The sequence below is a fragment of the Hippocampus guttulatus genome, chromosome 4 (assembly GCF_054856545.1).
Source record: "Hippocampus guttulatus isolate MCC_2025c chromosome 4, RoL_Hgut_1.0, whole genome shotgun sequence".
In the NCBI taxonomy this organism is placed as follows: Eukaryota; Metazoa; Chordata; class Actinopteri; order Syngnathiformes; family Syngnathidae; genus Hippocampus; species Hippocampus guttulatus.
Window position 1 is genome coordinate 16,034,586 of NC_141264.1, and position 15,138 is coordinate 16,049,723.

The 15,138-nt window shown below is 42.3% G+C and overlaps 1 protein-coding gene across 2 annotated transcripts in view; it reads right to left on the reverse strand.

Moving 5' to 3' along the window:
- wwox (WW domain containing oxidoreductase) overlaps nucleotides 1–15,138 on the reverse strand; it is a 169,154-nt gene that overhangs the window by 118,700 nt on the left and 35,316 nt on the right. For both annotated transcript variants that reach the window (XM_086108935.1, XM_086108934.1), the window contains one exon: nucleotides 2,343–2,431. In XM_086108935.1, the coding sequence (XP_085965061.1) occupies nucleotides 2,343–2,431 (89 nt within the window). The remainder of the gene's footprint in view (nucleotides 1–2,342; nucleotides 2,432–15,138) is intronic.

Consider the following 15,138-nt stretch of genomic DNA (forward strand, 5'->3'; position numbering starts at 1 on the left):
GGCGGAATGCGTCCAGGAACAAATGGCACGTGTTAATTACGAAGCGTTCAGCAGAAATTGTATTAGGGTCACTCTGTCAGTGCCGCTCTCCATCAATTACTCCGCCACCAAATTGCCCTGCATTGAACAATATCAATATCCAGGTAATTTCATTTCAAAGGACAGGCAATTAAAGCGGAATCGGGGTCAATGGAACACAAAGCAGCGTGAAAGCCACTGACTAAAGCACTTAAAACTAGGGAGTGAGAAACGATGGCGGGGGAGAAGGGTGGGAAAAAAAAGAAAGACTGATTACATTTCACCTGTCAATTACACGCTGCCGAAGTATGATTGTGCTCGTGTGCGCTCGCTTCTATTTTCCCTGAGTGTACACGCGCATGCACGCACGATGCTCGTGTTTGCGTGCGTTATGCCCGAAGACATACGTGCAGTAATAGAGTGGCGGCGGACTCAGACAGCTGCCCAGTGCCATTCACAGCTCAGAGCTCCCAGCCTCCACTCTGCTCCATTCGCCTTGTGATGAGAATTAATGTACTCTGACGTCCCCTGGGAGTCCCTCCGCCACGCGCTTCCTCCACCCCAACAGCACCACTAATGAAGAAATACAACCTTGCCAAAATAGTGAGGTAGTGAACCGGAGCGACAGACTGAGGGGTGACATAAGAAAGAGATACTTAGCAAATAAACAAATTGCAAACGGGAATGTGGTCGTACCGCCCCCCCCCCCCCCCCGCGCCCCCATAATGACCACAATTAAAATACAGGCGATTTTTTTTTAGGTTTTAAAGTTTTAATCCTAACATATTCATACACACGACTGTACTTAAATAGAAGATTTTTTTTCAAACATAACTTGGTGATTAATTTACTTTAAATGCATTGCTAATAAAAGTTAAACGAAATTATTTCTCGAAATAAAACATTCAAAACAAAAAACTCTAAATGTTTAAAGGCAAACGTATTGCACTTAATTTAAATATAACCGAGTTGTGCTTAACAAATGTACTGTACTCAATTTTTGTGTGCGCGTGTGTGTGTGTGTGCGTGTGTGTGTGTGTGGAATCTAACTATTGTCTTTCGCAGATATTCCCACTATATTATCATGGAAATCTTTCACAATAAAAACCCGAAACACATTGAGCACGACGCAGAGCCTGCTGCCGGTCTCAACTCATTCATAGACATTCACATGCAGACTCATCCTCTGAGCCAACCTCATGCAGATATCGAACACACAAATACTACAGTCCACACAACATTTTCTAGACATTTTACGCTTCCAATATTTGTTGCATGTTCCAATGTGTTTACGATGGGTTTAACAAAGTGTGTTTTCATAACTTTAAATGTGTGTGATGAGTTTTAAACTATTTAAAACCTGGTTTTACTCTGCCCTCTGTATGACAGAGGTTGACCTATTGCAGGTGTATCTGGTACGTATGTCCCACATAAACGGGGATGCATTGTATGCGGCAAAAAAAAAAAAAGGATTACGTGGATGTGGGGTGGGGCGTGGGGGGATTATAGGAAGGTCAAAGCTTCAGTACGACTGGGTGGGGAGCAAATTATAGGAGGGGAAACCTCCGTGAGGTTTGGCTCGGCCCCAAGACTCGTGTCCTGGATGGTCATACCCTGCCTCCGGGCTGCTGCAGGCCATGGCTGCTGTGCCTCTTCCCAAGGGCCTCCCCACCCTCAATAACAACGCCAACACACACACATACACATATAAATATATATATGTACCTAAATAAACACACACACATACATGCTGCCACAAGAGACCTGCAGGTGGTTGAGCAGTATTGATGACAAAAATACATGACCCCCCACCCCGAAATAGCACCGATGCGAGCGGCCAATGAGACACATGCTGACCAGCACAGAATAAGGACCATCAAGTCCACGGGGCCAATGTCAGTCAGTAAATGAACAAAAATACACACGCTGACCCCTTAGTCCTTGTCTCCATCAGGAACAGTCTGGACGTCTTTTATTAGGATACATGAAAATGGGTCTGCAACAGGGGTGGGTTAACTTTGTGCTCAAGAGAAACCGATTTTCAAAACGGACAGATGGCCCAGGTTGTTTGTCGAAGAGGGGGTAGAAGGCTGGGGAGTGTTAACATATTTATGTACATTTTTTGCTACTTGGAAGGATGTGACATCATGGTCAAAAAGTCTCCATCAAAATGCTGTTCCAAGTACAGTAATAGTTATAAACCTACCCATTGTTTTGACGGGGTCATTACAGCTTCCATGGGCATTTTCATGTAAACAATGTTTTCTTCTTAGGTTTTTGGTGTCTTTTCAACCAAACAGAACCTGAATATTGTTTGTACTCACAGTTTTTTGGCTTTGAAGGTGTCTGCGAACTCCCTGACACTGCGGAGAGAGGCCAGGTCGCACATCATGGCTTCCACACGGGCTTTTTGCTGAAGGGACAACACACACACAAAAAAAAAAAAAAAGGAAATTATTGGTCTTATTTCCTGTGTTAATAACATTCAATGAAACAAGGTGCACTGGTAACTGGACTTGTGTGTTTAATTTGTATAAAAGCAGTTTTCCCTCATGAAATTCATTAAAAATGCCATTAATCAGTTGCAGTACCCAACCATATTGTTTTCCGTGTTTTTCATAAAGAAAAATAGCATTGCTTGTATAAAAACATAATACATGAAAAGATGCTGAAAAGGGGAAAAAATGGTTTAATAAACGGTTAATTGCTGTACATAAGGTAGTAATTGTGTGTTGGATGTGTGCCTCTAAGGGACATGGATCTAACGTGAGTCACATCAGGAGCTGGAGTCAGGTGCAAGTCTGAGTGTGGGAGTGGGAGTTTGGCCTTGCACTACAATATGGTCCTTTGAATTCCAAATATATTGCCATGATCAAATTTACTCCTATGCAAAGTGTGATTTTAAAAAAGCATCGCAACAACAACAACCAAAAAACATTAGATGCAGCTTATATGCTGATATTTTTACTTTTAATTATTATTATTATTTTGTTTGTAAGTAGTAGTGTAAGTAGTTAAATAAAAAGTACCTTAAAAGGTGGCAAGAACCGTTTCATCCTTTACGTTCTTATGTGTTTAAAAGGGAACAATATTTTGGAATACTATTTTTCTTTCTCAAAAAATATGACAGGTGCCACTGTGTATAATCGTAATAAAGCCTGTCAACGCTCCTCCTGATAAATGCTCCGTTTGACTCATGCCGTCATGACCGAGAAAGACTCGCAGAACTCCCCGATGGCCATTTGAGTTTGGCATCAGCAGGAATCCTGGATGCTCGTCCCTGCCATCCCCAAGGATGACTGTCAGCTCGCATTACACCCCCACAAGAGTGTTCCGCGGCTTGTGTGTATCTTATGGGAGTGTCTCCCTGGGCTCAGCAAAGCGTACGCGACACTCGCAGCAAGGACGCTCTGTGGGGCGGTGAGTACAAGCCACAGTGAAGGGTTAAGAGAGCCCGCTGATGGAAATGTGTTTCTTCAGGCATTTTACAGGCAACTTAACCGCCCTGGGAGGTATTTATACATGCAAACACACACACGCACACACACACACACACACACACACACACACAACTAACTCAATGTTGTGACTCAAGGGTAAAAACGTGCAATCACACCATTATCTATGCCTGAATTATTCTCTTGCTGCTACACTCTACCATTACATGGGTGATATTACAAAGCATTAAAGTGCTGATTGTGGCCATTATAGATGGGATTATAAGGGCGCCCGCTTATATGATATGCACACAGCAGTAATCACAGGTGAGGGGAGACAACTGTTTCACACTCGGAGACACTTTCGCACAGTTTAGAAGAGAAAAAATAGTCCACTAAGTGCGGCCGCGGTTTCGACTTGTGCTTCAATTGTGCATGAGAGAGGAATTTGGTGGGGAAATGAGGAATACTGAGGTGGAAATAAGGTCAGGGCAGGCAGCGGCGGGATCATTAAGAGGTCAGCGTGAGAGGACGGGTGACCAGCAGAGAAGATGAGTGCAGGTGTCAGCTTGACAAACTCATATGGAGAAGGCGGAGGGAGAGAGATTGAGAGATGGGAGATACGTAAGGAGAGGGAGGGGAGTTGAAGTGGGGCCCACTGGAGCAAATCCAGCAGAGAGAAGGTGAGCAACCAGCCCCCCCGACCCCTTCCGTAGATGGAAGTCTTGCGAAGAAAATAAAGTTTATTGCCTGGAAAGAAGTGGGAAGGGGGGGCATGTAAAAAGCATTAAAGCCATGGAGGTGAACAATTAGACAGATGGCCAGGTTTTGGAAGGAGGAGAAAAAAGGGATAAAGAGAATGCAATTGTTTTTGGGGGGGTTTTTTTGTTTCTTTGAGGAGCCTGACAACTTCTGGCCTCTTCAAGGGCGAGGGGACAATGAGAGGCAGTGGGACATGGGGGAAGGGGAGGGGTGTAATGGTTTACTCCAGGGTAATTGCTGACTGTGCAGCAGCGGCAAGACCTGACTACACACACAAAGTGAGAATTTGAGCAGTTCTTCGAAAGTCCAATTGTCAAGTCGAAAAGATTGTTTTGAGCAATTATCCTGTAGTGTAGAGTCTTTGAAGATGGTTCTTTTTCCTCCGTCTGCTCATAAAACCATCAGGGCTGAAAACGCTAAGTGTTAAATCTGTCCAATACGTGGTCAAAATTGATTTTCAACAATTGTTAATTGAAATAATATATTCATATATTGAAATTTATATAAATACCATAAATCTATTACAGCCAAAAAAACAAATTTTATCTCAATTTTTGTTATGTGCTTTAATAATGGAAAAACGCACTGCAAAATTGTTTTTAAAAAAAGTATGTACAGAAAGAAATTGGTTGTCTAAAGTGTAATTACTCCACATGGTGTATTATTTATTTTAGTTGAGTGCATTTCAATTATTCACTGCAAGCCGTTTTCGGAGCAGAGACGAGAAAAACTGTTTGCAACCTTTTATGAACCCTGCCGAATGTACTTGCCGTTGACGAATTATATATACAGGTATATATTTGACGATGGAAACATTTAAGTGTGACAAACATGCATAAACATAAGAAATCAGGGAAGGGGCAAACACTTTTTCACGTCACGGTAAAATAAGTACGATGGAAGTTTTAGGTGTTTTTATTTTTTAATATGCTTTTTCCATACCACCACTTTTGCCAAATGCTTGAGGGCCTGGAATGTATCCCTCAAACTACCTGTGCTTGTGTGGTAATATGATGCAGGGATGTCGCAGTGGTGGATGGGGAAGTGGGCGCTGAGTGTACAGGGGGATTCTCTCCTCAAGAGTGACACACTGGTTACTGCTGAGTAGATAGATGGCATATGAGCCGGGGGGGATGAAAAGCGGAGGAAAAAACTAATACAATTATAACTTGGGCCATCCAATCCAATAAAATGAAGAGGTATTAGAGCAGGGGGAGACCCGTCCTGTTCAATAAGACACTGGACCACTCTAGTAACTCTTAAAAAACACGAGCGCACACTTAGTTGACCTCTTAAACAGCACGGCAGCCAACCCTAATGGAGGCAAGCAAGTGGAACCGCCAAATAATACACTGCCTTAATGCACTCAGCTCAATCTCATCTCCTAATCCTCCTCGGGCACTCCCACTCATACTTTAACCCTTGTTTCCATCTTGCGTCACCTCTTGGCCACCTTCAGAGATCACCTATGGAGGGGCAACACTTAAGAAATCAAACACAGCCCTCACTTTGCCAAAAGCTCACAAACAGGCGATAGGTAAAAATCTGGAATATAATGACCATTTTTTAAAAATTGAAAAACTTTTTTTTTTTTTACATAGTTTTACCTCTCATTCATATTTAAACACAGTTAATCTTGTCACAGCACACAACATTTTAGAGGATTCCTTCACGGCAGTCCTCACTCTCTTGCTGTCAAGAAATGTGGGAGTCACCACAAGGAATCAAAAATTCAGAAAACACAGTTCTCCAAATAAGACACCCAGTATGCGTGCTTCAAGATGACTGTCACTCCCAGTTGAAGTTTCCCATAAAATTGACACACTAGACTAGACTATTGTGTATTTCAAGACCGAACTAAAGTCTGCTAGTTTACGGCTAACGTATCATGCAAAGAGCCAAAATGGGCTAACAGAAATTCGCACTGATTTTATGTAATTATAAACCTTAAAACGACTGCTCCGTTAAACACCCACAAAGACCAGCAACGCATGCAAAGAGAGCACACAACACAAGACAATGAAACACTTTAACGCCCAAAATGTTCACCCTAACCATATCGGTGCCATTAATGAAAGTCTCTGCCATAAAAATCAACAACTTGTCCAGCATGCTGACCACCATAAAAACCGTCGGCCACTAGTCCTCCATGATGATCACCATAAAAACAACCCACCATACTCCCCACCATAAAAAAAAAAAAAAAACACATCAACCACTAATCCATCGTGTTGCCCGCCATAAAACCCGCCAGCCCCTAGTCCACCGTGCTGCTCACCATAAAAACCATCAACCACCAGTCCAGCGTGTTGCCCACCATAATGCGTGTTGCCAACCACTAATCCCCACCATAAAAAAGGGCAACGTCCAAATACAACTGGACCCAACTGGACAAAACCATTACCCTCCACACCACACTTGCAACTCAAAATTTACAAGGGGATGGGGGAATTTTGTCCCAAACTTTATGAAATGCTTTGACGTCGATACACAGCATCGATAAAAGGTGACAGCTAAATTAAACCGGTTCTTTTCCCTGAGCAGGTGCGGAGGTAAGGTGTTGTAGCGGCAGTGAAAGTGAACGAGCAGGCAAGACAGGCGTGTGAAAAGGGCACCTTATAAAAAGCAATTAGAGAAACGAGTTTGAGCCCCTCTCTTCTTGCTCTGTAGAAGTGTGGGGGGGGGGGGGGGGGAGAAAAGCCTCGGAGGGAGGAACGGCGCCTGGATCTCTTCTGACCTTGTCCGCAACACGCAAGGCTAAATTGGTCATCAGCGATTAAGACTATTTTATCACGATGTGTATTTTTAGCCAAAAGAAGACGAGGGAAGGCGAAGGAACCCCATACATCATGTTGTCATAATGATTACATTTATTCATAAATACCAAGCCGACTCCTCAACAACTTTTCACTCACATATGCACTCATACAACGACCGCAACGTACACAGCTTGAGTTACAAATTTCAAAATTGCAGTCTTCTGCACTGCGATGATGATTTCATTTTGAGTTATTGTTCTTACATGTGCCCAAATTCTCAGGTTACGAGCAGTTGTCAATTTTTTTGCTTTGTTTTGCGGGCGAAAATACAATGTATGAGGGAGGTTCAGTTATGCCACCCCTTAAGTGGAAAACAAAATGAGAAATTAAAGGGGAAGTCAATTCAAATTTCTTTACAATAATACATTCTACTATGTAGCCCCATTTAGACTAAACACAGCATTGTGATTAACGTGTAAATTTTGCTGCTTAATTCATATTCCACAAACGCAATATGAATCAGAATGCCATGTTTAGACTGGTAGAGGCACATAGAACATTTTGGAAAGTCAATGTTGGGATTGACTTCTACTTTAATAAACTGTAATTCCCTTTGCATATGGGCAAAGAGAGCCATAGTAGCAGATAGACGTTGAGTGAGACAACAGTCAAACACACAAATACAAAATGCAATTTTGGGTGGCTGAAATGGATTAACTAAATTTCAATTAATTTCAAAGGGAATAATGGGCCGTAGATCAAGGTACCCCAGTGTACTGAAGAAAAAGAAAGCACGTTGAGCTGGATGCCCTGGCCGAGGTCTGAAAACGGACCTACAAAATATAACACTCAAGCACCTAACACAGATGGATGCGCCCATGAAAAACACACACGAAATGAAACAAACACACGCACACACACACACACACACACACACACACACATACACAAGCTGCAATTAATTCGTGTAAGAAAAAGAAAAGTGCCTGATCAGCACATACAAGCAGAATATGCAATTTCCTTCAATTAAGTCTGTATTAAATTGATTTCTTCTTTCTCTGACACAAGCCGAGGTTTTTCCCCCTGCCCCGCCCCACGAGCCGAGGTTTTTTTCCCCTCTGCCCCGCCCCGTCTTAATGAAAGCGGGATAATCAACAGGTTTTTTTTTTTTACTCCTCCCCTGAAATCAAGTTACAAATCAAGCAGTTGCAGCATGGCCCGACTACGGCAAAGGTGAAGGAAGGACACAGGGTGATTTTTCCAGATAAGAAACGTGGACGGTCAGGCTCGGACATGCTGATGCGCTCAAAAGCAAATAAATAAATAATAGAGAACAATAAATAGAGAACATCAAGATGGCAGCGATCACACGCACAACCAAATACGTGCGCGTGCAAGCAAACACACACACACACACACACATACACACACACAGACAGACAGACAACGCACGCACGCACGCACGCACACACACACACACACACACACACAAACACACACACACAGCGAATCCAAGGCTTTGTTCAGAATCTCTCCACACTCACTATATCGTGGCCTGTACACTGAGTTCACCATTTTGTTGTGCTGTTTTAATGTGTCATGAATACTGCATAGGTCTGAGTGACATAACCTTAAAATGAAGCAAAAATCCCATTTCCGATTTTATTTTGATTTCTGCCCCATTTTTTCATTCACATTACTTTCTCTGCACTGCTTATAAAATAAAGATTCCTTCTTCAGAGATATGTTTTATTCCTTCTAATTCCTCCTTTATTTTTATTTTAATGACTCAAGAGAAGGAGGCCACTTATAAATGGGCTCACTTTTCTGTTGGAGTTGTCTAATGTTAGTTTTTATTAATAGTAAAATCATTGTTTCAAAAGATAAAATAGTTACATTCATTGAGAATAACGATTTCACATTTATATAATAAAGTTTCTTTTTGTGGAAGAATAACACTAAAAAATCTAAAACCTGAATTCTGAATGAAAAAAAAACATCTGGCTCACAATTTGATTTGCACAAAAATAGCTTTTGCATATTATCTGAGCACTCAAATTTGCCTTCAGAATGCAGACAGGTCTGGAGAGAGTGAGACAGGTGAAGAGGAAGAGTGAGATAAAAGATGAGGAATGAAAAGGACAGGGCGGTCATCATAATTGCAGCGTTGGCTTTTTCAACGTGTGCAGACACCCGAGCTGCGATGGGCCTGAGGCAAATAGTTCCACACAAACACACGCGTGAAGGACACTTAATTAGGTACCACAGCACATCTTAATCAAATCCAATATCAAAGCTGTATCAAATAAAATACGCTTTGAAAAATACAGTTTTAATCACAACGAGAAGAATTTTTTGTTAAGATGGTTAGTGACATGCATTCATTGAGCTCTTTCAATGAGCGTATCAAAACCGGATGTTGCTGTATTGGAAATGTCCGAGGGCTGCAACTGATGCAACTAATTGATTTATTTATCTATTTTAGTAATCAATTAATCTGTCAGTATTTTTTGCACTATAAGGCACACCAAAAAGCATTCAATTTTCTCAAAGGCCGACAGTGTGCCTTATAATCCGATGTGTGGTGTTCGAGTCTCTAAATTTATATTCCCTCTTGAGTGTTCCTATGCCATCTAGTAGTGATTATTAGCAGCAACCAATTGTGCTTGTTACAGCTGCAGCGGTTGTGAAGGTTCTATACAAATAAATCTGTTATATTGTATTGTATTCCTTTAGCATAGCTCCATCTAGTGGATCCATAATGCAACGGCAGCCACTATTGTAGCTTCTATTCCATGCGCCTTATAATGCAGTGTGCCCTACATATGTTATTTGTCTATATGTGCCGTGTGATTGCCTGCTGATCACATTCATCCATTACAAAGAACTGGATGAATGTCATATACATTCATTTCAATGGGCAGCGTTTAATTGAGAGACACTTGATTTGAGCAAGCAAGAATTAATGTCAGAGAACAAATTACACATACAAGGTAAGTCTATACTTAACTTTCAGTACTTCCTCTCTATTTCCTCTTCACTCACCCCCCCCCCCCCCCCCCCCGGACCTCTCTATCTGCAGCACATTCGCAGACAGTGCACATTTTCCGGCACGTCTTCGGTGTAACCGACACGCCTAACAAGCACCACTTTAATGTGTTTCCTATATATCGCCACCGTCTATTTGAGAGTCCTCGGAATGAATGCCAGCAATTACACATGTACAGAATATGCATACACACGTCTTATTATTCTTGGTGAGCATCACTTGCAGACCTAGAAGCCGATTATTTTGCACTTTGGCTGGATTTACGTTGCAGGTACCAGTGCACAATTAAAATGCAATTCCTTATCTGAGTTTTTTTTTAATACACTGTCAGAAAAAAAGATTTGCCGTAATCTAAGGATCCAGTTTTGCTATCCAAGTTAAATATGTTGTTATGTGCCCTATGGGTTTCACAACTGAACCCTTATGTTCAGATAAATTCTGTGTTTGGTTAGAAAAGGTAAGAAAATGGTTGAAACAGAAAAAGGGACCATTTATGGACCTCTATGTTTGCACGTAAGGGAACAAACAAGTGCTCAGCAGACACGCCTGTTGAAAGAGCTCACTGTTGTATGGAATGCAGTTTAAAGAAATAAACACCAGGGATGGGAAACGTATTCCGCTTTGTGCACTTTAAACCAACTGACAATTCTTGTGAAGAAAAAGAAATCCCTATTTATTCTTTCAATTGATGCAAAGATAAGGGGATCGTGATCTAATGTGAAACCTGTACATGTGATTGAGCACATTTTGATACATACTGTACATGTATCAATTTCTTCTCAAATTGAGATGAAAAGGTGCAAGTGTAACTATTTGAGATGAATAATGTCATTCCACCTCTCAAACTTGATCATGTGTGGAATGGTTTGAAAGCTAAACTTCCGAAATGTGCCACACAAGAGTAAGCATACAGAGCACGCCCTTGACCCCATGCGTACGCACGGCATCTCCAACTTTGTCAGTGGCAAAGCTCCACTTTTGCAAGTGCTAAAATAATGTCTTCTTTTTAATAGCGTGGTCTAAACTCGCTACTTTCATTTCTGCGGAAACATTCGCGCCCGGTATCGTCTCGGTGACTGCAGGGCTGCTAAATTACAGAACACACTCACAGGGAAAAGGCCATTTCCATATGTGTACATCTCTTGTGTTGAACACACAGCCGTGATCAATTCCACCATGCTGATTTGGTTACCCAAAGCCCCCTTTTTTGTCTCATCTTTATGAAAACACAAGCATAAATTAATTGAGTAAGAAATGATTCTGGCAATTAAGAACCATGGAGGCCTTTGATGTATAGAAGTGTATAAAAGAGCTTTTGATGAAGAAACGTTTCAGCATCCGCAGGCACTGTTGTGCGTTTTGATGAAAGGTTCTTTTGTTTGGCAATATTCTAAACTGCTTAGCACTTACTACTGTCACAATAGTTTAGCCTAGAAATAGAGTAGTTGGGACCTTTATCTTTCCGTCTCGGAAAGGAAGTCACAAAGTTAGAAAAACCAAGGAACACAACAAGATCCGCTTAATCAATGAATCAATAGTCCTTTTCACATGGCTTGTTGAAAGTGAGCATAATCTGCCTTTTTTTTCTACCTCGGTACTATAACGGACACGGAAGAGGAGAATTCCGCTAAAGACTCGAGTGATCTTGTGGAACAGGTGCGTGAGGTGTAACATCTCACGCTTACTTCTACCGCCACTGGTGCACTGAAAGCAGTGTCAGTGTCATAATCTGAGTCAGAATCTGAATGATCTTTATTGGCCGAGTATGTTAGAAGGAAATTGAGTTCCAAGTTTGGTAACAGAACAATTTGATCTTTAACTCTTTCAAGAACAGCAATTACTATCGTGGACAACTTATCATGTTATCAGGTTACAGGGAGCATGAAAGGGTTAAATATAGTGTACCACTGTAGGTCTGTTTTTTTTTTCAATACACAAAGAAGAGATGGGAAAACAAATTCTTACATATTTATGGCCACAAATAGCAGGGTAGAATTGTAGATATAAAGTTGCACACACACAAACAAACCCATGCCACAGAAAACATTTGCTGTGGACATAAAAATGTAAAGAATTGGATAAGATACGACTATTAGGTTGTCTTCTGAAGCCTCCTAGACCAATTTGAATAATAGTATTCTGCTCATGTATGGCCAGCCCCTTGTCACTTGATAAAAGTCGGGGGGGGGGGGGGGGGGGGCTTGGTATACAACGTAATAAATGCATCAAGTGACCTCCGCAAAGGTCCTGGGTCAGTGAGCCGCAGATCGTCGAGGAGGATGCCGCCTGCCGGAGGAGAAATGACGCCTTGTAAACAAATTGAGTTAATGCTGTAATTCATGCAGTCTGATTCGATTTTCCACGCTTCCAGGAGTCCTTGACGGGGGAAGAGGGGAGCGAAGGAATGAGGACGGCATGGGCACCTGGATGTGGCAGCGCGCCTTGGCCTCAGCGCCTCCATCCAGCCGCCTCCCTGGTCCCATGTTGGCTCCACCAAGGAGGTAACCACATTAAAAATGTTAATCACCTGACAGACTGCCCGTTGGCTCACCATCGATGGCGAGTCTTCCTTTCTGTTGCCGGGCATGTAATCAAGTTGTGTAAATCGAGTTGGGGCAGGGCCTCAAGGCTGATTCCTGGGACTAAGTGACATCATGTGGACCAGGCTGACCTGCATTGCGTGAACTGATACTGAGAGACTGATAACTGATAGAGTGGAACCAATTAAGATATCAACCAAAATGTTCACAGTAGGAAAACATAGTCAATTCAATTAGGCAGGGTTGAGGGATGATTGAATCTAGCGAAATCTTGGATGACTCAGATTGTCGGAATGACTTTGAGGAGCACAGACAGAGTCAAGATGAACACTAAGGAACCGAAACCAAGTCAAGACCGAGATTTATAGGATTGAAAAGCAAATCAAAACCAAGAGTTTGAGGAGCTGAGACCAAGTCAGGACCAAGACCTCGAGGAGCCAAGGCCAAGTCAGGGAAAGAATTTGCGGGGCCAAGATCAAGCCTAGACCAAAATTTTGTGGGATTGAGTCCGAGTGAAGGCAAAAACCAGGTTCAGGCTTGTATTATGCCCTTTTGGGGAAATAAAATAAAATAACTTTGACCGACTAACAAAAAAGATGAACTTCCATCCACTTTTTATACGATTTAGACCTGTGCAGGGCCACGACTGATTTAGAAAAACGTAGTGATTCCAGTTAGCTGAGATTGGGGGATGATGAAACCTCAGGAAATCTCTAGATGAAATTTGTGTTACCTTGTTGAATTGAATTGAATTGAATACAACTTTATTGTCAAATGTGCTGTACATATGTGTAACATACAGCACAGATGAAATTTCTTCCCTCTCAAAATAAAACAAGTTGGAATTGTTGTTGTTGTAATAGGTAAATGGAAAACATCCTCCAGATCTGGAAAATCCGAGAATGAAGCATCAGTGTTTCATTTGGTCTTCAAGCCATTGCTGCATCCCTTCTCCCTGCTCCTGAATTCCATCAGGGTAATCCCACATGATTGCCTCCTAACAGGACCCTAAAAGGGGAGGCAAAAGTTTGCTCGCCTCTATCAGCGTACTACCAGGAAACAAAAGGCCCTCTTCTCATTAAGTTATAGATATAAATGCTCCAAAGCATGAAATTACCCCCGAGCCTCCCTTTCCAAATAACCTGGTTTGCAAACAAATGATCCGAGCACAAGCAGTAAAAGGCAGATTATTAAAATAATAGCAGGGATTTAAATTTGCATCCACTGAACAATTCAGCAAAGGACTTTGCAATTGCTCCTCCCCCTCCCTCCTCCTGTGCCCATGTTCATCCCGCCCCACTCATGACGGACCCGCTACCTGACACGTTATTGTGTCCTTTTGTTTACACTCAGAAATTGAGGAACTGTGAAGTGATTTCTGGTTTAAGCGAGATTGTCACGAGGCACAACAGGTTTCCGTCAATCTTTAGGAACTCAATTTGGCATGGTGAGTCTCTCTTCAAAATCAAACTTGACATTGTTTAAGGGAGTGAAGTCAAGGTCAAGACTGAACAATAGAGACCAAATTAAGAGTAAGCCTGAAAAGCCAAGACTATGGGGGACAATTTGAAACTAAGACTTTGAGGAGTCAGGAAAAGTATAAACCTAGATTTTAAGGAGCAAAGTCCAAGTCGAGAACAAGACTGAGGAACCAAGAGCAAATTAGGACTTTGATGGGTTTACACCATGTGAAGACCAAGACACGTTAACTCTTGTATGATAATATTTTTAGAAACCTACACAATGCCCTTCTTAACCGAATCAAGACCAAAATTTTGAAGAATCTAAAACAAGTCAAAACCAAGCATTTGAGGGGTCAAGACCAAGTTGGAACCAAGACATCGCGAAAGCAAGACTGAGGGCTGATTTAACGACCAAACTCCGTCTTGGACTGATCGCCACTCAGCCTCAGGGTTAATAGTGACTGACTGGAAATCACTACACCTACCAAACGACTCTTGATTGACTCTACCGATTTACTTGCTGGAAATAGGAAGCAATGTGAGGCTGTTGAGAGCAGAAGAGGAAATGGGCGCATCTGTGAATGGTGCACCTCCGCATTACCTGTGAGTTACTGCCCGCCATTTGCATCTCAAACAGGTGATTTGGAGAGCCCCCCGTTCCCCCGCCACAGCCACCGAAGGTAATCAGGGAGATTTAATGAGGCCAGCAGGCCTACTGTGGGCAACCCCTTGGAACGGGGGCTCACAGCACATTCCCAGCCCCTGGTCTAGCTAGGGCCCTCTGGGCCACATCTGAACACGTGACAATGACAGCACCTAAGAGCGAGCAAAACCGAAAACAGATGAGCAGCAGGGCTGCAACTTAAAAAAGGAGGCAAAACAAAGCACTCAAGGTGTCTGCATTGGCGTTAGGTAACATTTGAGCCAGAGGGGAAAGAACTTGAATTTATAACCTTCGGAATGAACATTGTATCTCATGCAAGTTGATGATGGCGCTGTCACTGACCCACCATTGCTACCGCAGAATTTTCCCAAATTTGTTCCACACACAGCCACAAAGTGTAATTTGCACCCGAGACTCTCGTTAGCGTTGTCTCGTGGCTGAACCTT